We start from the raw sequence: 23,360 nt of genomic DNA, 5'->3' as shown, positions 1-23,360 counted from the left end.
GCTATATTAGTATATACAGTAAAGAGGATTTTAGTATATAACTACTTAAGTAATTTACCCATAATTAATTTTTTCAATATGCAATAGCCTGTGAAATAAAAGCAAACTAAGTTGTTGGGCAAGTTCATTCCCACATTCCTTTAGTACTTATACTGGGAGTCATCACAATGAAGACAGAAGATCAGTACCTCTAAGCAAAATAAATTAACAGGAATTGCATAACATTTATTTTAAACTAAAACCATTTTGATATTTAAAAAACTATTATAATTCATCAAGAGTAGGCATTTTTTACAAGAAAACAGAATAATAGCTATAAATAAAGAATGCCAGAATTTGAGTTTCTCATAAAGGAAACATACTCTGCTCCTTCAATAAGAAAGATGTTACCATAATTTATGAGTAAGACATTGCCTCTTTCATTATACTATTTCTAGTGATTATAATTCCTTCTTCCATCTGAAAAAATATATGCAAGCAGTTGAGTCAAAAACAGTGAAAATTATAAAAAAATCATCTGAGAATTAAAAAAATAATTTGTGGCAACAGGACTTCAAATATTTGAGGAATTTTTTTTTCTATGGAATAAGGGCTAGATAAATTAGGCAGTTGGTGTATCACCTGGGTCATTACAGGTATTCATAAATTTTAACATTCATAAATTTTCCATGATTGAGGAAATGAATCAGTGAATACACAAATCAGTTGCTGACAATTTTCAGAGTCATAAAATTAAGACCACAAAATTCGGTAAAAGTAATAGTAATGCTGACAACGGCTTTCATTTACAAGAATGTTCTAAATTGGAGTAATTTACAATCTTAACAATGTAATAGAATTTCTCTAGACATGTAGGGTGCCCCAAAGATGTGCCCATTTCTCTCGGCTATTATCATAGGAAATGATCTAAAGATGGACTTTTGGATAGATTCATTAAAAAGATCCTGTTGTGCCATTAAAAAAAAAAAAAAAAAGAAAAGAAATGACCAAGCTTGGGGTCAGAGTGATAATACAGCAGGTAGTGCAGTGGGTAGGGCACCTGCCTTGCCTGCTGCTGACCCCGGGCTGATCCCTGACATCCCGTATGGTTCCCCAAGCAATGCTAGGAGTGACTCCTGACTGCAGAATTCCTGAGCATTGCTGGGTGTGGGCCCCAAACCGAAAGATAATACATAAATTATTTTAAGAAGATAAATGCCAGCCAGAGGCATTCCACAGGCCATTATGTCTCCCCTAGGTCTGCTCTAGCCAGTGTACCACTGGCAGAAGCCCACAGACTGCCAAGCATGCAGCTGACCGGGGATGGATTCTTCGTGTACTATATGGGCCCCCAGCCTGCCAGGAGTGATTCCTATGTAGAGAAACATGGATTACCACTGAGCACAGCAGGGTGTGGCCCCCAAACAAAACAACAACATATATTTTTTTAATTATCAAGTTCTTTAACACTAAATAGTCAACACTGTTGGATTTTGTAGAAATTTTTGAATACAAAGTAAAATAAAAATTTTAAGGACTGGAGGGACAGTATAGTGGGAAAGGCATTTGTGTTGCATGCAGCGGACCTGGGTTCGATCCCCGGCATCCCATATGGTCCCCTGAGCACCGCCAGGAGAAATTCCTAAGTGCAAAGCCAGGAGTAACCCCTGAGCAGCATTGGGTGTGATCCAAAAAGCTAAAAAAACAAATAGTAGCAACAAAAAACCAAACCCAAAACAATACAGAATAAATGAAAACATCATTAGAACTGATACCCATATCAGGGCTGAGGCAATAGTACAGCAGGAGGGTGCTTGCCTACATGTGGCTGACCAAAGTTTGATCTGCAGCACCTCATATGGTCCAAACCCACCAGGAGTGAACCCGGAAAACAGAGCCTGGAGCATGTCTTGAGCACTGTCAGGTGTGTCTCCCCCTACCAAAGAACTAATATCCTGCCCACACAATGACAATGTCTTGTTAGCAAATATAATAGAAAACAGATCCTACAAAGTAACAAAAACTAATTTAAAATGTCTAAAATAAGTACATCTATGATAAGAAATGGGGGCTGGAGCGATAGCACAGCGGTAGGGCGTTCGCCTTACAAGCGGCCAACATGGCCGACCCGAGTTCGATTCCTCCGCCCCTCTCGGAGAGCCCGGCAAGCTACTGAGAGTATTCGATATGCCAAACACAGTAACAACAAAGTCTCCAATGGAGACGTTACTGGGCCCGCTCGAGCAAATCGACGATCAACGGGAGGGCCTTTACCTTTATGATAAGAAATATGCAGGGTCTATAGGAAGAAAACGGGGGTCACACCCACCACCTGGCCCCCTGGCGCCGTGTAATCCCATCAGCGGCCAAGACTCAGAGACTACAAAATGCAGCTCCCGGACGAGACCAGTGCAGTCAGTCTCCTGCCCCTGCGCCTGGCTGTTCCTCGCCGGGGTCCCTTGGAAGGGAGCGGGTTGAGCTTTCCTCCCCACCCCGACCAGGGCTCCGGCAGCCGAAGACCTCCAGGACCAGCCACCACCATGCTGAGACCACTCTCCGCACACATGAAGGTACTGGCAGAGGGACAAAGCCACGCGGGTTCCGGGGCCGAGATCTCCAAGCCTACTCGAACTGGAGTCGAGCATCCTCCACCCAAATCCTCCAAATTCCAGTAGGTGGGGGTCACACCCACCACCTGGCCCCCTGGCGCCGTGTAATCCCATCAGCGGCCAAGACTCAGAGACTACAAAATGCAGCTCCCGGACGAGACCAGTGCAGTCAGTCTCCTGCCCCTGCGCCTGGCTGTTCCTCACCGGGGTCCCTTGGAGGGGAGCGGGTTGAGCTTTCCTCCCCACCCCGACCAGGGCTCCGGCAGCCGAAGACCTCCAGGACCAGCCACCACCATGCTGAGACCACTCTCCGCACACATGAAGGTACTGGCAGAGGGACAAAGCCACGCGGGTTCCGGGGCCGAGATCTCCAAGCCTACTCGAATTGGAGTCGAGCATCCTCCACCCAGATCCTCCAAATTTCAGTAGGTGGGGGTCACACCCACCACCTGGCCCCCTGGCGCCGTGTAATCCCATCAGCGGCCAAGACTCAGAGACTACAAAATGCAGCTCCCGGAACCGACATCTTATCTGAACATCTTTTTATGATATCTCATTATCTCATTCCTACTCTGGACAAACTTGCAGGCTATCGAATATAGCCTGCCCACAGGGCAGAGTCTGGCAAACTCCCCGTGGCGCACCAAATATGCCAAATACCAGTAACAATGATGGGTCTCATTCTCCTAAAAAGCCTTGAATATAATCTCAGGGCTAGGATGAAAGAGACGTTACTGGGGCCTGCTCGAGGCAATCGACGATAGGAAGAAAACAATACTATTCTGCATTTCTTAAAAACATTATCACCTTTTTACCAGTTGACTGGTACATATCACAAAGGGAAAAAAAAACCCATGTTGGTGTGGATATGGAGAAAAGGGACCCTCATTCACTGCTGGTGGAAATGCTAACTGGTCCAGCCCTTTTTCAACAATATGGACACTTCTCAAAAAACAGAAAAAAAGGAATCAAGCTTCCATAGGACCCAGCAACTCCCAAAAAACTCTATTCAGAAAAGACCTCTGCACTCCTATGTTCATTGTAGCACTATCCATAACAGCCCAACTCTGGAAATAACCCAAATGCTGAAGAACTGACGACTGGATAAAGAAATGATGCTATCTAGATACAATGGAATACTCCTCGGCTTTAAGAAAAGATAAAATCGTGCAATTTGCTGCTATGTGGCAGGACCTGCAGTCCATCGTGTTGAATGAAGTCAAAAGGAGAGGGACAGACACAGAAACCTCTCTCTAATGAGAGGACTATCAAGAGGATTAAAAAGCAGGAGTACATCCAAGGCTTTGAGGACAGCTGCACACGCTAGGGGAAAAGGCAGCTCAGATAGAGAAGGAAGCACCAAATAAAGGGTGTTGGGAGGTTCCTCTCAAGATGGGAAATGTGTGATGAGAGTAGACTATAGACCGAACAAGATTGCCACTCAATGTCTCTTTTGCAAACCACAGTACTCAAAAGGAGAGAGATAACAAAAGGGAATGCCCTGCCACAGAGGTAGGGCGGGATGGGGGGGAAGGGGGGTGGGAGAGATACTGGGACTGGTGGTGGTGGATAATGGGCACAGGTGGAGGGATGGGTATTCGATCATTGTATAACTGAAACCCAAGCACAAAAATCTGTAAATCTACAACTGTACCTCATGGAGTTTCACTAATAAAAATTTAGAAAAAAAATTTTTTTTTAAATTAAAAAAAAAAGCAGGAGTACAGCAATTACCAAAGGCAACAGACACTAAGATGTATCTTCAGTAGGAAGCGGAAAACAGGCTTGGGGGGTAGGGGGGACGTGGTGAGTGAACTCTGGGACAAGGGTGGGGGGAAGAGGCAGGAATGTGCTAGGCTGAAACCATACGATGAACCACAGCACTGTAAACCATGGTGCCAAAAATAAAATTTAAAAACAACAGCAAGAAAAATATCACTTTTTTTTCTCTCAAGTGTTTCTTTCTCACTCCAAGGTAAGTCAGAAAGAAAAACTATGCTAGAGTTTTTAGCAAACTGAGAAAGTATTATACACATGACCAAGGGCTAAAAGCCTTAATATATAAAGTAGGCTTGCAAACATATTAAAAGAAAAAACAAAGAAACAACAACAACAAAAAAAACCCAAGTAGGGGCCGGAGTGATAGTACAGCATGTTTGCCTTGCATGCGGCCGACCCAGGTTCAGTCCCAGCATCCCATATGGCCCCCCCGCAAGCACCACCAGGAGTAAGTCCTGAGTGCAGAGCCAGGAGGAACCCCTGAGCATTTCCCAAAAAGAAACAGAAAAAAAAAAAAAGAAAACCTAAGTATCTCAACTGAATGTGGTAAAATTTTGGTGACCACAGAGTTAACACAGGAGATGATGGTCACAACCCAGTTTCAAACCCCCAGCAGTGCCAAGTGTCTCTCCTGAGCACAGTGCCAGGAAGAACCCTGAGACAATGCTGGGGGTAGTCCTAAAACCCAATCCTCCAAAAATAAATAAATAGGAAAACCTTTTGAAAGGGAAATAAAATGACCTGAAGGAATATGTACACACACACACACACACACACACACACACACACACACACATCCTTTCAGGTCATTTTATTTTTATATATATATAGTACATAGTACAGCTGGTTAGCAAAGCTAACCCCCCAAATCAATCTATCTATCTATCTATCTATCTATCTATCTATCTATCTATCCACACACATGGGCTGGAGCGATGAAACAACCGGTAGGGCATTTGCCTTGCATGCGGCCGACCCAGTCAACCCAGATTTGATTCCTCTGCCCCTTTCGGAGAGCCTGGCAAGTTACCGAAAGTATCATGCCTGCACGGCAAAGCCTGGAAAGCTACCCGTGACGTATTCGATATGCCAAACACAATAACAACAAGTCTCACAATGGAGATATTACTGGGCCCACTCGAGCAAATCGATGAACAACGGGAGGACAGTGCTATAGTGCAACACATTTAAGTTAAAGTTAAATTGCCCTTTTTTGCCTACCAAATTAACAAGAAAAAATAAAATTCTCATCATTAGCAAGTACATGGTGAAAGGGGGGCTTTGAATGCTACTTCTAGCAATAGAAACTGAGAGGAAAGAGATGTGACTTTGCTCAAGCTCCAAAGAAGTTTTAAAGACTCTTTAGTATCAATGATGATCTTATATATATATTTTTTTTTTCTTTTTGGGTCACACCTGGCAATGCACAGGGGTTAACTCTTGGCTCTGCCCTCAGGAATTACTCTCTCAGCGGTGCTCAGGGGACCATATGGGATGCTGGGAATCGAACCCGGGTCGGCCGCGTGCAAGGCAAATGCCCTACCCGCTGTGCTATCACTCCAGCCCCGATGACCTTATATTTTAACTACCATAAGGATATTCACGGGACTCAAGACTTAAGTATTAAACACACACCAACAAATATAACATAAAATAATGAGAAACACTTAAATATTATAACACACACACACACACACACACACACACACACACACACACACAAAGCCATGCATATCAACAATTAAGCACAAAATACAAACTCTGAAAGCACAAAAGATAATGAGGCAGCATTGCAACTCCTCGGCCCAGGCCGGGCTGCAGTCTCACCTTCCGGGGAGGACACTGGCAGGGCCTCTTTCAGTTTCTGGTTTTCTTTTTCCACCCTCTTGAGCTGTGAGTGGAGGTCTTTCACTGTTTGTTTCACCATTTTAAGTTCAAAAGCAAGGGTTCGATTTTTGTCGCTTAAAAACCCATTTTCTTCTTTTAAGTCCTGGAACTTCTCTCTGGTGATTTCCAGACCCCTCTGACGTGCTCTACCAGATACATCTGGAAAGGCGTAAGGATAAAGAGCTTAAAAAATAGTAAGACTTCACACCGAAATGTCAGGAGACTTTACTTCAAAAGCCATGGAAGCGGGCCAGATGGGGTGAAAGGAACAGCATCCAGTTCCGGGGTGCAGGTGGGGCTCTGGCCTCCAATCCCTGTTCTTGCCTCTGTCCCCGCACGCCACCAGGAGTGATGCCTGAGCACAGAGCCACGCTCAGCTGGGGGTGAGCCCACAAACCCAAAACCAAAAAAAAAAAAAGGAAAGAAAAAGGAAAACCAAATCCAAGGGAGTCCTTACTTCCTGCAGGCCCTACACTCTGCTTCCCTCAGCTGCTGGGAAGACAGGCCGGCAAGTGTGTGAGGGGCAAGCCTCTCCCGAGTGGGCAGGTAATGGGGAGCGGAGGGGAGCAGCGGCCAGGCCTTTGCAGGGGCCTGAGGCCCAGGGTAAGAATGAGCTGCGCTTTCAGCTGACGCTCTCAGGCCAGCTGGGCTAGAAGCAGACCGGAATGAGGCTGCCCTGGAGAGGAGACTGGCAGGAAGGGACGCAGGGAAGATTCGAGGTCCCAAACTCAACAGGGCTCAAGAGTGGGTGGGGTGGGGGGAGGCGCGAGGAAGGAGTGGATCAAGGCCTGCAGTTTGGACAAAGGGCGGGAGACACTAGGAGGGAAGCTGGAGCCGGCTCTCAGTGGGCAACTGAGGCAGCCCAGGGGGTGGGCCCCAGAGGAGAAAGGAATCCAGGGTCACAAAAGGACGGCAAGACGGAATGGGGGCTGGAGCAATAGCACAGCGGGTAGGGTATTTGGCTTGCACGCAGCCAACCCGGGTTCGATTCCCAGCATCCCACATGGTCCCCTGAGCACCACAAGGAGTGACTCATGAGTGCAGAGCCAGGAGTATCCCCAGTGCATCACTGGGTGTGACCGAAAAGATTAAAAAAAAAAAGACGGAATGGGCAAGAGGGGGGCCAGGGCCGCGTGCATCTTGTCAGCACCCCAAGACGAGGCTGCTTCTCCATCACAGCGGAAAGAAAACAGTCCTGGAGGTCGGGATGGAAGGGCAGGGTAAGGGGCGTCACGGCAGGTGGCGGGTAAGGGTAATTGGACAGGGTAGCAGACCTCGGGCTTGGGCGTGGGCACCTGTCTCTCTCCACGAGACTGCAAGTGGCTCCCCAATGCCCTTTCCTGTTGCTTCTGAATAAGGACACCTGCTGCTGGAATGACTCACTGCTTTTGTTCTAAGGTGACTGGGGACCACAAAGGCCAGAGGAGCAACGTGTTGAGGGGACGGCGTGGGGGAAGGGAGATGCCGATTTCTGCACAGGCCCAGGCGCAAACGGGAGGGACCAGCGAGCGGGCCAGCTAGTCCAGCCAGCCTTGCTGGCCCCTGCGGCACACCGTCCAGTCCCTCGCGCAGGAGGAGTAACCCTGAAGATGCCCCGGAAGGAAAAGGGCTCCAGTGAAGAGGGGACTGCAGCCCAAACCGCACCTCCCCTGCAGAGAGGTAGGACCCCAAGCTGGACAGGCTTTCCGGGCAGCATCCGGCCTGGTGAGGGGCATGGGAGGGAACTGATCAGGCAGCAGAATGGAGAGACAAGGCAGCTGGTGCACGGGGAGTCTGGGCCTGTGAGGACATTGGACCCTGTGGCTGGAGGCAAGACACCTGTGGGCACTGTGAGTCCCGTCCAGGTCAAGGAGAAACTCTAGCACGGCCAGCCCAGGACTGTAAGTCCCCAAGGGTGCTAAGAGACAGTGCAGCAAGGATGCTGGGAGGCAGTGTAGCAAGTGCAGTGCCCACCTAGTGGGAGTCTAAATTGGGGGGGGGGGGGGTATCCCCCCCCGGCCCCCAGGGTCTGAATAGCACCATGTTCCAGGCCCCTGTACTGAACTGCCAGTCGGGGTGGCCAAGGAAAGGGGGGGGGGGAGTGAGGGGCAGCCTGGGCTCCCTGAGCACCACTTACGCACCCCCCCCACCCCCGCCACTCAGACCAAACAAGAACCAAAAACCCCTGCAAGTGTTCAACCATGCTGACACTCAAAAGGCAGATACCTGGGGAGGGGGGAGGCTTTTCACAAAGCGGTGGCTTCTCATCCTAGGGAACAAGAAACAGGCATGAGAGACGTTCTTCCAGGCACTGTAACTCAGGCCCGGTCTGGTCAGCACCATCCGGCGGGCATCTAGCCATATGTCCGAGTGCTTCCAGCTCCGCCGCTCTGGTTGGTCCTATTTTAGAAACCTCAGTGTCCACTGCCTCCTTTCACTGAGCCTTTACACCTGAGGGTCCTTCCTTCTTGGCTGGTCCCATGAAGGTGCCGGTGCCCATGGTAGGGTCAGTGGTAGGGTCTCCCTCGGCAGGTCCCACAAGTGACCGGCCTCCATTCCCACTCTAGAGCTCAGGCCTGCTGGCCACCACAAAGCCAACCCCCCACCAGGCCTGCACTGCCCGCTCCAGGCACAAGCAAGCACTGTCAACTGCAAACAGGCCCGGTTCAAAGCACTGAGAACAAGGTATTCCTTCCCACCACAGGGAACTCGGAGGAAAGGAGTGGCCTTGCACTTGTTACATTTCTCCTTTCCAAATGATGGGGAGTCTCTGATTTCTGCTGAAAAAGTAGGTAAGGTGACAGGCTGACTCTACTAAAGGTGAACCCTAATGAGAAAATTTTCAGTTTCTTAGGACACTGCAGAACAGAGAACTTCAGTTAGAATGCCTGCCACATTGGCATAGCAGCTACTACTGTCTGTCTGGCTACAAAGTAACCCAAGTGATTTCTACCCTCTCAGCCCAGCACAGACATTTCTGAGCTGTGGAGAATCTTGAGTTCCTATAAGAACAACACTTAATGGGATGAGGCCCTGAGGGAAAGGTCCTCCAATACCCCCCCCCCCCACACACACACACACATACTCACTAACAAACCACAAATGTGCTTTAAAAGGATGGTAGAAATAGTATTTGTTGGGGCCGGAGCAATAGTACAATGGGTAAGACTTTTGCCTTGCACGTGACTGACTGGGTTCGACCCAGCACCCCATATGCTCCTTTGAGCCATCAGGAGTAATTCCTGAGTGCAGATTAAGTTCTGAGCATCGCGGGGTATTCCACCCCACCTCCCCCAAAAATAAACCAAACAAACAAAAAAACAAATTAGTATTCGTTGAGAAAAATCACTTTTTAAGATCTTGGTGGCTGGGGAGAGAGCAAAGTGGGTAGGGCACGTGGCATACAGGTTCGACCCCCGGGACCCTCTAGGGTTCCCCCAAGCTCCACCAGGAGTGCTCCCTGAGCACCAACCCAAGTAGTCAGCTCTGAGTACTGCTGGGTGTGCCCCACCCCCCAACTACCACCAAAACATCACCAAATCTTACCTTCAAGTTTAGAACATGTTTATCATCTGAAAAAGAGAGAAAGAGCATTTTAACAGAGGTCGAGATAGTAACAGCGGTGAATCTGGTCAGAGAATCTCCTTCAGAGACAGGCCCAGGGCTGGGCCGGAGTCACCCAGCTGAGGTCACGGGGGCATCGTGCTTGACTCCTGGTCCCTCAGCTCTCTGTGCTGCTCAGGTCTAAGTTCGTGAGGGCAGCACCAGGCCCCACTCCTGATAGTGAGCCCTAGCCTTCCTCCTTGCCACACTTTCACCCCCAGACCCTCCCCCGCCTCGAAGAGCAACTCCTTCCTCCTGCATACCCTGCCTGGACTAGCATCCAGCATAGTCAGAAAAGTCAATGGTCCTGTGGGGCCAGAGAGACAATACAATGGGGCAGAGCGCTTGCCTGGTACCTGACTCCAGCCCTGGGTGCAGTCCCAGATCCCTGACACCACACAGGGTTTCCGGGCCCCACCAGGAGGGATCCCCAAGCGCAAAGCCAACAAGAGTAAGCCCTGAGCACCACCAGGCGGGGCCCCAAAACAACCACCCAGAGAGTTGTAGTTCTGTGAAACAAAACCCTGTGCGCTTGAGTTGAGTGTTCCGTTTCTGAGCACGGCCTCATGGAGGGGGCTCTAAGTGCCTTCCTCTACAGCCGTAGCTGTGAAGAAAAGTTAAGAGTGCAAGGTTGCCAAGAATAGCCAAGATAAGTACCAGGAGGTTCACTCCATGGCTTGGAGGCCAGCCTCACATGCTAGGGAAAAAGGCAGCTCAGAGAAGGGAGCACCAAATAAAGGTGTTGGGAGGATCCTCCCAGGATGGGAGATGTATGCTGAAAGTAGACTCTAGACCGAACATGACTGCCACTCAGTGCAAACCACAGCACCCAAAAGGAGAGAGAGAACAAAAGGGAATGTCCTGCCAGAGGCAGGGGTGGATGGGGTGGGAGGGATACTGGGATCAGTGGTGGTGGAAGATGGGCACTGGTGGAGGGATGGGTACTCGATCATTGTATAATTGAAACCCAAGCATGAAAGTTTGTAAGTCTACAACTGTACCTCATGGTGTTTCACTAATAAAAATTAAAAAAAAAAAGTGCAGGGTTGCTTGGGACTTTCTATAAATAATCTGCACCGCAGGGGGAGGGGGAATAACTCACTGAAAATAAATTAGAAACAAGTGCACAAAAAATATTTTAAAAAATATATACAAAATGGGGGCAGGAACAATAGTACAGAGGGGAGGGCTTCTGCCTTGCATGCGGTTGACTGGGGTTCAATGCCCGGCACTCCATATGGTCCCCTGAGCACTGCCAGGAGTGATTCCTAACTTTAGAGCCAGGAGTAACCCCTGAGAATAGTTGGGAGTGACCCCCAAACCAATATATATATGTATATCCACACATAAAGTGTTCATCCTCAAGCCACACAGAAGATGGACGTCTCCATCCTGGTCCATTAGGATCACAGCCCGGAAGGACGAGTCACAGAGAGAGCTTGTTTGGGAGCCAGAGGTTATGGAGCTTCATATTTTCTTTTCTCTTTTTTTTTTTGGGGGGGGGGGGGTGGTGTCACACCCAGCGATGCTCAAGAGTTACTCCTGGCTCTGCACTGCCACTGAAGAGATCAAACAGAACCACAGGGGTTGGAGAACAGGTAGCAGGGGCCATGGCCAGCTGGGTTTGCAGGTTGTGGGAGGTCACTGAAGCCATCTAGGTTGAAAAAAAGTGTGGGGTGCAGGGGTGGGCGGCTGGTAGGGCAACCATCAGATTTGTCTCTTGAGCAAATGGTTCTGGCTGTATCCCTGATGCCAAGTTACAGTGGGCTCCCCACATGCAGACAGGCTGGGTGCCCACATGCAGACATGCTGAGTGCCCACATTCAGAAACACTGCGTGCCCGCATTCAGACATGCTGGGTGACCAGACACACTGGGTGCCTGCATGCAGACATGCTGGATGACCAGACACACTGGGTGCCCGCATGCAGAAACGCTGGGTGTGGGTGCCCACATGCATAAATGGTGGGTGCCCGATGCAGACATGCTGGGTGCACAGACACACTGTGTGTCCAGACATGCTGGGTGCCCGCATGCAGACACACTGGGTGCCAGCATGCATACATTCAGTTGCCTGCATACTGGCGGTGTGAACAGATAAACAGAATCAGACAGCAGGCAATGGCTCTTGGGCTCCTGAGAGGAGGGAGAAACGGGCAGGCCACATGACCAGTGGCGCTATGAGCAGGGCAGGGTGTGTGAGTGCTTACAAGAGCAGAGAAAGGGGGACTGAGGAAACCTGGAAGACCTCCCCTCCCCCCAGGGTCAGCTGCTCTGACACAGGAATCTCGGGTGTGCTCCCTGGTGGTGGGGCCGGGCCTTGACTGCAGGGGAGCATATTCTACCATTCAGTACCCTTCAGAGTTGCCCCTTGCCCTTGGCAAGCAAGCCTGTTGGAATGAATTCTCCCACTTCTCCTGAGGGGTCCTGGCTGACAAGGCTCGAGGCACAGAGACACAAAGAAGCAAATGGACATGGACGGACAGGAAGGCTTGTGAGGTAAGAAGGACAGGTGACTAAACCAGGCGTGCTTTATAAATCTACTCAAGGCTGAAAGTGTCAACGAGGGGAATATAAAATACTCATTTAAATCCATACATGGTTGCATTTGAGTCTCACATATTTTTTTTTCCACATTGCCTCAGCAAAGAAATAGACTTTTATATGAATTTAACATGCACCTAGATTCTCCACAGGGATGGAAGCTGCCGCCTAACCAACTGGCGTTTTCTGGACCCGCCATCGCTGGGCTGGCACAGTTCTCCCATTGGCCACCTGTGGAGCACTGATAAAAGCGTCTCCTGGAGCCAGAGCAGAGCTAAGGGTCCTGAGAAGCAGGTGTTGGCGCCCACCCTATGCCAGGCTCTCTCTGATGTCTCACACACACACACATGCCACCTCCCAGGAGACTGGGAGCTGCTCCCTGCCGTTGCCAGAATGTGCGGTTCTCTCACTGAGCGGAACCGAACACTCGGGCAGTTAAGGATGCAGCTCTAGAGGGTGCTGTGGGCGTGCTGGGCCCAGGGGACGGACGTGTAGAGAGCAAGACAGACCACATGGCTCCTCTGTTCTGTGGAGAGCGTGACGGTCCAGCCACGTGACAGCCAGCACAGCGTCAGAGGGAGGAGCCCAGGGCCCTTCAGGGCCTGAGCCACGGCTCTTTCCCACGTGAAAGGGACACACTTCAAGGGGAGCACAACCGTACATCCAGGCAACTCACAAAGAAAATAAACCTCAAAAGAGCCACAGTTGGGTGGAACTGAGGCACATGTCCCGTGCCAACCAACGCCCCTGGCACGAGTGCTCTCGTGGCCAACCTACCTTTCTCCTGCGTGCGCTCTGATGCAGGCGGGGAACCTCGGCATCCATCATGCTTCGAGAAATTTTCCTCTTCTTCTCTATCTACCTCATGTGACAATGGAACCTTGGGTTACAAAAGACAAAGGGACAAACGTGATAAAGACCATCAATCAGATTCCGTCTTAGCAAACTCAGATGTTTTGGGGACCAGGACAATAGTAAAGCAGGTAGGGCATTTGCCTTGCATGCGTCTGACCTGGGTTGGAGCGTAGCATCCCATATGGGTCCCCAGAGCACCACCTGGAGTAATTCCTGAGTGCAGAGCCAGAAGTAAGCCCTGAGCCCAACAACAAACAAACAAATCTCTAAACTCAGATGTTTTTCTATTCTATACCAGACCACTAGCTCACTATCTCCAGAAAGAAGAGAAGCTCCAGATATGGCTAAGAAAGAAAAAGGAAGGGCAGAAGAGAGGATGGAAGGAAGGAAGGAAGGAAGGAAGGAAGGAAGGAAGGAAGGAAGGAAGGAAAAGAAACAAATGATCTCTGAGGTTTCATCTCCTTGGAACCAGGTAACTAGTTCACAAACGTCCCCCTGATCCTCTGCCAGAGCAAGCTGGTCACCATGCCTTATTGGAGGGAAAAAAATGTATAATTTAAGGCAACAGAAGGAAAGAAATAGAACAATGAAGGAAAAATTATCAATCCAAAAAGAGGAAAGGAAAAACCAAGGCTTTCCAGAGTGATCCGACAGCTAGGAAAGCAGGGAGCCCAGGGTGCAGGAGGTCACGCAAACTCAGCGCTCGGCACCCACATGCTAAGGGCATCGTGGTGGCACTGCCCCTGGGCACCTCCAGCCCTACAGCAGGGTGTGGCCTTGGAGACATCAAATGTGCAAACAACAGGACTATAACGGGAGAGCCTGGTGAGCCCCATTAGTCAGATGCCTTGGACCCTGGTCGTCACAAATGAAGAAAAGGAAAAGATGGCAACGGGAGTAAGATGGAAAACTCACTCTCAAACACTCCCATCCACACGCATTGAACATCAGAGGAACAAACGGTCCGGGAAAAAGGCAGGAGTAGATCTTGTCAAACGGTGTCAACAAAAACGATGTGTGACACTGAGGTGTATATTCTGAATGCACAGTTTTATATCTTGGCAAACATGTTCCTAAAGTCTACATGCTAAGTCCATCTCAACGCAAAAATACAGAATGGTTGAAATTAAGAGCTGGGAAAAGGTGAACCAAAAAAAAACCAGCTAAGAAAGAAAGAAAGGATGGAGCAGGTTGAATGCCACGGAAATGAAGACAAATATCTCTATAGAGATGAAGAGGTCCACTTCCTAGTAGTTAAACACTCGGTGGCTCAGGCATTTTAAACCTGTGCATGCCCAATGCTGAAGTCGGACGCGAAAGAATACACAATGAGTTATGCACAGCGTTCAAACACCGGCCAAAGGAGCCTGCCAGGTCGACTGAGCCCTGTCACCTGGAGCCCAGAGGAGGGCACGGGGAAGGAGCAAGGTAGCAGCGGCTCCTGCAAGGGTGAGCAGGGACAGGGCCGATCCCGGGATGCACAGGGGATGCACAGAAGCCCACACGGCATACAGCGCCTCCTTGCTGCCCTCTCCAGCCACGGGGCTACTGACAGCCTTCCACAGTCACTGGCGGGACTGTCCAGACCCATCACGGGGGGGTAGGGGGGCAGAGTCCCAGGGGAGAGCAAAAGAGCAGAGAGCCCAGGACTGACTCCAGAGGGTCCCTGGTGATCCGTAAAGCAGAGGGACCCCGGATGTGGCACATTGGGAAAAAACAACTGAGGGTCCGCATGGGGTGCCCCAACTCGGGAGGAAGCAGAGCTCGCTCTCAGGGCGTCTGCAGACTGCTGGGGAGGCAGCTGGGAGCCTGGCAGGCTAAGGGGGGGAGGGGTCCTGCTCACACAGAGCCGTCTGCACAGAGAAGAGCGGGCAATGAGCTCCACATCCCCGACCCCAACGTATCCATCTACGTGTGACGGGGGCAAATCGAGCGCAGGTGAACTGCGGGGCTCACCAGACGGTGGTCGCTCCAGAAACGCCAAAGGGCTGCTGGGAATTTCTCAGCCAGTGGAACCAACTATGCGCTCACTGGGCCTCAAGGACTCTCAGGCGCCAGCTCCGAGGGGGTATTTTGGAACCTCCCGTCTCTCGGCTTCCTTCTGCCTCTGTGTAAGTCCCCTCTGCTCCTCCAGCCTCACTCTGCTGGCATCATCAAGAAAGCTGCTGAGGGGCTGGAGCCATAGCACAGTGGGGAGGGTGTTTGCCGTGCACGCAGCCAACCCAGGTTCGATTCCCAGCATCCCATATGGTCCACCTGAGCACTGCCAGGAATAATTCAGCAGAGCATGAGTATAATAATTCAACTGAGTGCATGAGCCAGGAGTAACCCCTGAGCATCGCCGGGTATGACCCAAAAAAAAAAAAAAAAAAGAAGAAGAAAAAGAAAAAAAGAAAGCTGCTGAAACAGGATTTGCTTCCCTGGGTCGGGCCATTTCTCTGTGAGTGCACACTGACCAGCTGGCCCCAGGCATTGAGAGAAAATAACTCCAGCAGCCAGTGGCTTCCTCACCTTGCTAGCGGGGACAAGTTGGCTTTGGAGGAAGGAGGGATGGTGCGAAAAGGATTAAAGGTTAACCTGTTTGCCTCAGATTACAGGATGTCTGCGGGAAGGAAAGGGAAGACTGGATTTCCAGCGGCCCTTCTCTTCAGGCCTGGGGCCATCTAGTGGATACACGGCAGCCGTGCATGCCCCACACACCCGTTTCAGGCACGGATTTGAGTCAGGCAATGCAGTAAGGACCAGCTGGCCACTTCCAAATGAAGGCTTCCTGTCTAACAAGTCCCCTGGCTAAAGAGAGGGTGCAGGGTGCATGCTGCCCAGTGGCTCTGAGTCAAAGGGAATACCTACAAATTCTGATTCTCCCCAGGGAGACTGGGAGGCCCCAGGCAAGTCCAGGAGCCAACTTCTTCACACACTTGAGATGTGAAGTGACTGAGAAGGAACATGAAGGCTCCCTGGCACATAGCAGGTGCTGAGACCCAGCCGGTCAGGCCGTGTCACCCACTGTCGCCTACTAGAATAGAAAGGCTCTGGCGCGGGGGAACCTCCCTCCAACCGAAGGGACCCTTCACTCAAGCACCGTCGGCGGGGTCCGGACAATGGCAGGCCTTCCCGCTGGCGTGGGCTGGACGCCTGGCCCTGGTTCCCAGGTTGTACAAAGAAGGGCTTTCCAGACACACAGAGACATGTAGAGACACGCAGAGGGCTGTGTACGCACCCAGGTGAGAGGGTCATGGGGACGATGGCCTTAGAGAGAAAGATCCAGCACACAGAGCCACACTCCCAAATATGAACGATTGCAACTAACAGGCAATCAATGAACACGGATCCATCTTAAAGTAAAATTCCAATGGGAAAAGTTAAAATAGTCTGACTGATTTGGGGGAACCGTATCTGGAAGCGTTATCTTGCCCTCATCTCGATACCCCCAGCACAGTGCTAGGGGAAGGCGGTTACTCCTGGTGAAAACTCCATGGGCTGGGCACAAGCTTTGCATGTGGGGGTCCCAGGTCACTCCCTGGTACCACCTGGTCTCTGAACACTGGCTGGAGTGGCTGCCCCTGAGTACCGAGCCAGAACAAACACTGAGCACAGTGGGGTGTGACCCTCAAAACAAGACAAATAAATTAATAGAAAATACTATCCTGCTAACACTCGGCCAGTCTGGAGAACAAAGTCGTGAGTAATGCTGCATTATTTTCTAGGTTAAAAAAGTTTGGCGGGGTCTAGGGAGAGAGGGCAGGGGGGTTGGGCATTTGCTGACCCAGGTTCAATCCCCGGCACCACATGACTTCCTGAACATCACCAGATACTGCCCTTTATTGGGGAGCAAATAAAAACAAAACAAAATATTGTTTTTATGGGGGTGGGAAGAGAGGAGGGGATGGATGGATCACAGAAAAGGCATTTGTAGGGCTGCAGAATATGGGCGAGGCAACTAACAGGAAATCAATGAACAGGGGCAAAGCACTTGCCTGAGCACCACCAAGAGTGACCCCCAAGTACTAAAAGGCATGACCCTCCCACCAAAAGAAAGAATGAATGAAATAATGGTTTTTTGTTTTTGTTTTTGTTTTTTTGCTTTTTGGGTCACACCCAGCGATTCTCAGGGGTTACTCCTGGCTCTGCATTCAGGAACCACTCCTGGCGGTGCTTAGGGGACCATATGGGATGCTGGGAATCAAACCCGGGTCGGCCGCGTGCAAGGCAAATGCCCTACCCGCTGTGCTATCTCCCAGCCCCAGGAATGAAATAATGAAAGAGAAAAAAAGAAAGAAGCAAGAAAGCAAGAAGAAAGAAGGAAGGGAAAGAAGGGAAGGGAAGGGAAAGGAAGGAAGGAAGGAAGGAAGGAAGGAAGGAAGGAAGGAAGGAAGGAGGGAAGGAGGGAAGGGAAGGGAAGGGAAGGGAGGGGAGGGGAGGGGAGGGGAGGGGAGGGGAGGGGAGGGGAGGGGAGGGGAAGGGAGGGGAGGGGAGGGGAGGGGAGGGGAGGGGAGGGGAGGAAGAAGGAAAGTTCTCTGCAGCTGCCTGTGTTCTAGTGTCCTGTGGCAGAGAACCCTCATTCTGCATGCTAATGTCTGCAGTGTCCTCTGACAGAGGAACCTCATTCTGCATGTTAATATCTGCTAGTGTCCTGTGGCAGAGGACCCTCCTTCTGCATGCTAACATCTGTACATGCTGGAAAGTGGAAGCCAGTTCCTGAGAGACTCACAGAAGAACCTTCATACTAAGCTCCCTACAATCACTTGCCATGGAATTCCATATATCACAGGATAATCAAAACAAATACTGTTGGTGCCTGAGTCTGCAAGCAGTCCCTATGAATGGCATGTTGCCCTGGAGGGTGAAAAGGGAGAAGGACAAAGAGGTGATGGGGCCCTCCTTTCCCACGAAGGACACAGCCCAGCCTAGTTTCCAAAGCCGTGAGCACAGAGCACGGACCACAGCTGCTGGGCAGTGGTGGAGAGAGGGGCCCCTCTGGCCCCTGGCTCCCCACGAGTGACCTGGCCGGGACTGGAACCTACCTTTCTGAGTCTGTGGGAGAGCCATGCACACAGAAGGGAAGCACCCAAACAATGCCAACTGGAGAGGCAGGGGACAGCCCAACAGATTCCACTGCCATCACCACATGGTGCCCCAAGTACTGCCAAGACTGGCCCCGAAGTCAGCTCCGCTCAAGGGACATTCCTCCTGTCAGTCAGGAGTTTGCAGAGTGCTGCATACTAATACTGGCGAAAAGAGAGGGAAACTAGCCTCCGGGGTCACAAGGAGAGCAGGGTCGTTTGCATTGGGCGAAAACTCTCTATGGAGAGCAGGTGAATATATATATTGCTTTTTGGGTCACCCCCGGCTATGCACAGGGGTTGCTCCTAGCTTTGCACTCAGGAATTACTCTTGGTGGTGCTCGGGGGACCATATGGGATGCTGGGAATCAAACCCTGGTCGGCCATATGCAAGGCAAACGCCCTACCTGCTGTGCTATCGCTCCCACCCCTGCTGCCATGGAAGCTCAACTATCATCATGACTCAATCTCAGAAGACATCAACTGGTCGCAAAAACTCTCAAGACACACAGACAGACTCCACCTCCGCACGACTGAGCTCGACAGAGAAGCCAAACTGCCAAAAATGTCAGGTACACCAGTTGAGAATTCTGGGCCTTCTCAGGGTGGGGGCAGAGAGCCCCTCCCCACCCTACCCCACACACTTTCAAAAGCCCGGGCACCCACATCCACGTCCCTCAACTGCCACCATCTAAGTTCACCACCCAGTGAAATATTTTGGATTTTCCAGAGTGTGTGGCCACATCTGCGGCCACACCACATCCTTAAACCCTACGATCCTAATATCCCGGGAGGAGCACGCCAGATTAGATGCGAATGGACCACAGAAGCAGACGAAGCTTGAAGAACAAAAAGAATGACACAGAAGGCTCAACTAGCAATAGCTCAGAAAACCCACAGACAAGGACTGATTGTCCCCATGGTGAGACAGAACCATTTTCACAAATTTTCTTTTACTGAATTATTTTTTGATCACTCTGTTAGCCATTTAGTGGTAACAAGCAAGATAAAACAAATTATTGTGTGGGCCTGCTACAGGAGCAGGCCTGAGGGGTGGCTGGGAAAATGGGGACAATGGTGGAGGGATTGGGGTTGGAATACTAAATGCTAGTAACAAATCATCAAGAGTAACTTTGTAACCACAGTGTTTAAATTGGAAAAAAATTTTTTTAAAGAAATGGACACAATGGGGCTGGAAAGACAGTATGGCCCTGGCTTTGCACTTGGCCCAACCAGGTTTAATCCACAGCACTGCCTACGGAACCCCCAAGCACTGCCAGGAATGATCCCTGAGCACAAAGTCAGGAGGAAGCCCTGAGCACAGCTGGGTATGGCCCCCACCCGCAACAAAGGACACAGTGAAAAATGAAACGCCCAAGATAAAGTTAGGAGAGAAACAAAGAAAACCTCACGCATCTCTTCTAGTCAAGTGAGGCTCATGGCAAGCGCAGGGAAGCTTCTGGAAAGGGACCAGCACCTGGTTGCGGCAGGGCAGGGCATACACGGCAGCGCCCCGGGCCCCTTTGGCTGGGTGAGCGCCCCCGGGCCCCAACTCCTCGTGGCTGGAGCACAGCTGCGAGCTGGAGTCGTCCTCTGCGTAGTCCAGTGCTGAGAAGGACAGCAAGGAAGACCTTCGCCCTGCCTCGTTCTGCCAGCCCTGCCTGTTCGGAACATCAGAGAGGACAATAAGGAGCCTGCGTAGTGCCTTGCGCTGGCCAATATCCACCACCCACATGCACAGTCTCCCAGCCCCAACCCAGTCTTCTAGCTTGGTTAGGGAACGCTGTCCTCCTGTTGTTCATTGATTTGCTCAAGCAGGCACCAGTAACGTCTCCATTTTTTTGAGACTTGTTGTTACTGTGTTTGGCATATCAAATACGTCACAGGGAGCTTGCCAGGCTTTGCCATGCAGGCAAGATACTCTCAGTAGCTGCTGAGCTCTCCAAGAGGGGCAGAGGAATCAGCCGGGCTGGCTGCACGCAAGGCAAACGCCCTACCACTGTGCTATCGCTCCAGAGACAGCAAAGGTGAAGGCTCCCACTATCCTGGCCCTTCCATCACTCTCAGCAGTTGTTTGGTTTTTTTTTTTGTTTTTTGTTTTTTTTTGCTTTTTGGGTCACACCTGGCGATGCACAGGGGTTGCTCCTGGCTCTGCACTCAGGAATTACCCCTGATGGTGCTTAGGGGACCATATGGGATGCTGGGAATTGAACCCGGGTTGGCCGCATGCAAGGCAAACGCCCTACCTGCTGTACTCTCGCTCCAGCCCCCGACTCTCAGCAGCCTTGGTTTGGGGTTTTGTTTGGTTGGTTAGCTCTGGGGTAGTTTGGGGTGGGGTGAGGGGTTGTTTGTTTTGTTTTTTATGCCACGCCCTGCAGTGCTCAGGGCTTACTCCTAGCTCTGCACTCAAAGATCACTCCTGGTGGTGCTCTGGGAACCGTATGGGGTGCTAGGGATGGAACCCAGGTGGGCTGCAGACAAGGCCGGCATCCTACCTGCTGGATTTTCCTAGTAGTTCTTTCTAGTTTTTTCACCTGGGCTTGTATTACTAGTATCATTGTAAACATAATCAACAAGCTTCTGAAACTGTCCTTGGCACCGTGTAATCCCATCAATGGCCAAGACTCAGAAAATATAAAACCCAGCTCCCGGAAGCGCGCAGCCACGCAACATCTTATCATCTCATTCCTATTTTGGACAAACTGGCAGGCTACCGAATGTAGCCTGCCCACACGGCAGAGTCTGGCAAACTCCCCGTAGCGTACCCAATATGCCAAACACCAGTAACAATGAAGGGTCTCATTCTCCTAACTCTGAAAGAGCCTTGAATATGGCACTTTTTAAAAAAATCTCAGGGCTAGGACGAAGGAGACGTTACTGGGGCCTGTTCGAGGCAATCGACGAATAACAGGATGGTTGTGATTGTGATTTATTTATTTGCTTTTTGGATCATACCCAGAGATGCTCAGGGGTTACTCCTGGCTTTGCACTCAGGAATTACTCCTGGCGGTACTTGAGGGACCATATGGAATGCTGGGGATTGAACCCGGGGTTGGCCGCATGCAAGGCAAAGGCCCTACCCCCTGTACTATCCCTCCAGCCCCTGAAAATGACCTTCTAAAAGGCTGAGATGTACCCGTTTCAGTTCAGACACCAGCTTTGGACAGCCATTCTCTCCCAGCTGGGACCCCCTCGCCCGATCCCCTCACTTTCACAGCTATCAACACCCCCCGAGTGAAGCCCAGTGAGATCACTCTGTGGTAAACTGCGGTTTCCGAGGGATGCCCGTGTGGTGTGTTCTGATGCAAACCAACAATCATTTCATGTCACAGATCGTTTCCTTAACAGGTAACGTGAAGGGTCACAATTTTCTAACCTGTTGTAGCCAGGGCTGGGGATGAGGGTCGGGCCTCAGATGTGTAGATCACTGGGTTGGACTTCCAACACTGAAGCAAAGAACTTAAGGCTTGTGGCTGGAGAGAGCTCTATGGCTGAGCACAGGCTTTGCATGTGGGAGGCCTGGCTTTGATCCCAGCCAGACCCTGCAGAATCCCCTGAGCACGGCCAGAGGAACCCTCAAACACAGCCAGGAGGAAGCCCTGCACACTGCCGGAGATAGCCAAGGAATATAGCTCCATGTGGCACAGGAATGCCTTAAGCACGAAGCCCGATAATAAACCAGATTGTAAATCACGGTGCCACAAATAATTTTTTAAAAAAAATCTCTTCGGGGCCAGAAAAATAGTACACTGCCTTGCAAACAGCCAACCTGGGCTTGATCCCTGGTCCCCTATATGGTCTCCCAAGCCTGCCAGGAGGTGATTTCTGAGTTTAGACCTAGAAATAAATTCTCGGCACTGTTGGGTAACGTCCCCAAATAAACAATTAGTTTAAAAAAACTCTCAAATATAAACATGCCCTACCAAGAAATGTGAGCATTTACATAAATGCAGAAACAAGAAAGATCTTTCTAGATTTGACAATGACAAATACAGAGTTACAGATTGACAGATCTTATTAATGGGGCAGGGGGTGGGGAACACAGGAGGAAAAAAAAAAACAACTACAAAACTGAGTCAAATCAGCTTCAGAGCTATAGTACAGTGGATGGGGCGTTTGGCTTGCATGCAGCCCACCCAGGTTTGATCCCCGGCACCCCATAGGGTCCCCCGATTTCCCAGGAGTGATCCCTGAGCACAGAGCCAGAAGTAACCCCTGAGCATCACCAGATATGGCCCCAAAGACAAAACCAAACCAAAACACATTTGAGTAAAATTGTGACAATAAATGGACTAATCATATGTTGATTTTAATCTAGAAAAGTGAAAATGCCATGTAACAAGGTTGTATAGTATTTGTACACATAAAAACTGCCATCTGAAAAAAAAAATTTGAGTAAAAAAAACCATTAAACAGACAAATTGGTCAAATATCCCTCCGCCTTAGGCACCCTCAGACCCTGAGTGTCCTCCCGAGTGCCTTGGGGCGAGAACAGCCCAGGTCCCCATCTCTGGTGACCCTCACATCCTTCAAGTGTATCCTTCCTTCTTCACGCATCATCCAGGTTTCTCCCCCCCCCCCGCCCACCCGACTTCCACTCTCCCCTCAGGAGGTGGGGGGGCCTTCCAGAGCCTCGAGGTCAGCTCAAGTCAAAGAAGATGGGGGCCAGCTAAGGCAAAATCACCCAGGGGGGTGGGCAGAGGGAGCTAAGCAGGAACGGGCAGAGAGGCTCTGCTGGGAGGCTCCGACAGCTCCTCTGTCAGGAAGAGCCATACTGACGCCCTCGCTCTGCATGCCGCCCACCCAGGTGCAACCCCTGGCACTGCACCCGGCCCCTCAAGCCTCACCAGGAGTGATCTCTGAGCATCAAGCCAGGGGGAAGCCCTGAGCACTGCAGAATACAGTCCAGAGACTGAGACTCCAAAAAATCCCCAAAGAACGCATGTGAGCAGCATGAGGAAAGTGGGATCCAGGGAAGATGCACCAGCCCAGTGCTCAGGGGGCCCCTGTGACATCACAGCCCAGAGTGTGCCACAGCAACAGAGACATTTTCTTAGAAAAAA

General features: G+C 50.6%; 1 protein-coding gene across 1 annotated transcript in view; it reads right to left on the bottom strand.

Annotated features, from left to right (window-relative positions):
* The window catches only part of CEP89 (centrosomal protein 89), a 70,917-nt gene that overhangs the window by 34,983 nt on the left and 12,574 nt on the right, over window positions 1-23,360 (bottom strand). The window contains exons 4-8 of the mRNA XM_056136634.1: window positions 19,775-19,958; window positions 13,157-13,259; window positions 9,780-9,805; window positions 8,460-8,502; window positions 6,195-6,413 (exon numbers count right to left, since the gene is read on the bottom strand). Coding sequence (XP_055992609.1) covers window positions 6,195-6,413; window positions 8,460-8,502; window positions 9,780-9,805; window positions 13,157-13,259; window positions 19,775-19,958 — 575 coding nt within the window. The remainder of the gene's footprint in view (window positions 1-6,194; window positions 6,414-8,459; window positions 8,503-9,779; window positions 9,806-13,156; window positions 13,260-19,774; window positions 19,959-23,360) is intronic.

The sequence above is a fragment of the Sorex fumeus genome, unplaced genomic scaffold (assembly GCF_029834395.1).
Source record: "Sorex fumeus unplaced genomic scaffold, SorFum_2.1 ptg000122l, whole genome shotgun sequence".
NCBI lineage: Eukaryota > Metazoa > Chordata > Mammalia > Eulipotyphla > Soricidae > Sorex > Sorex fumeus.
The sequence above is the reverse complement of the archived record's forward strand: the minus strand, read 5'-3'. Positions and strand labels throughout refer to the sequence as shown.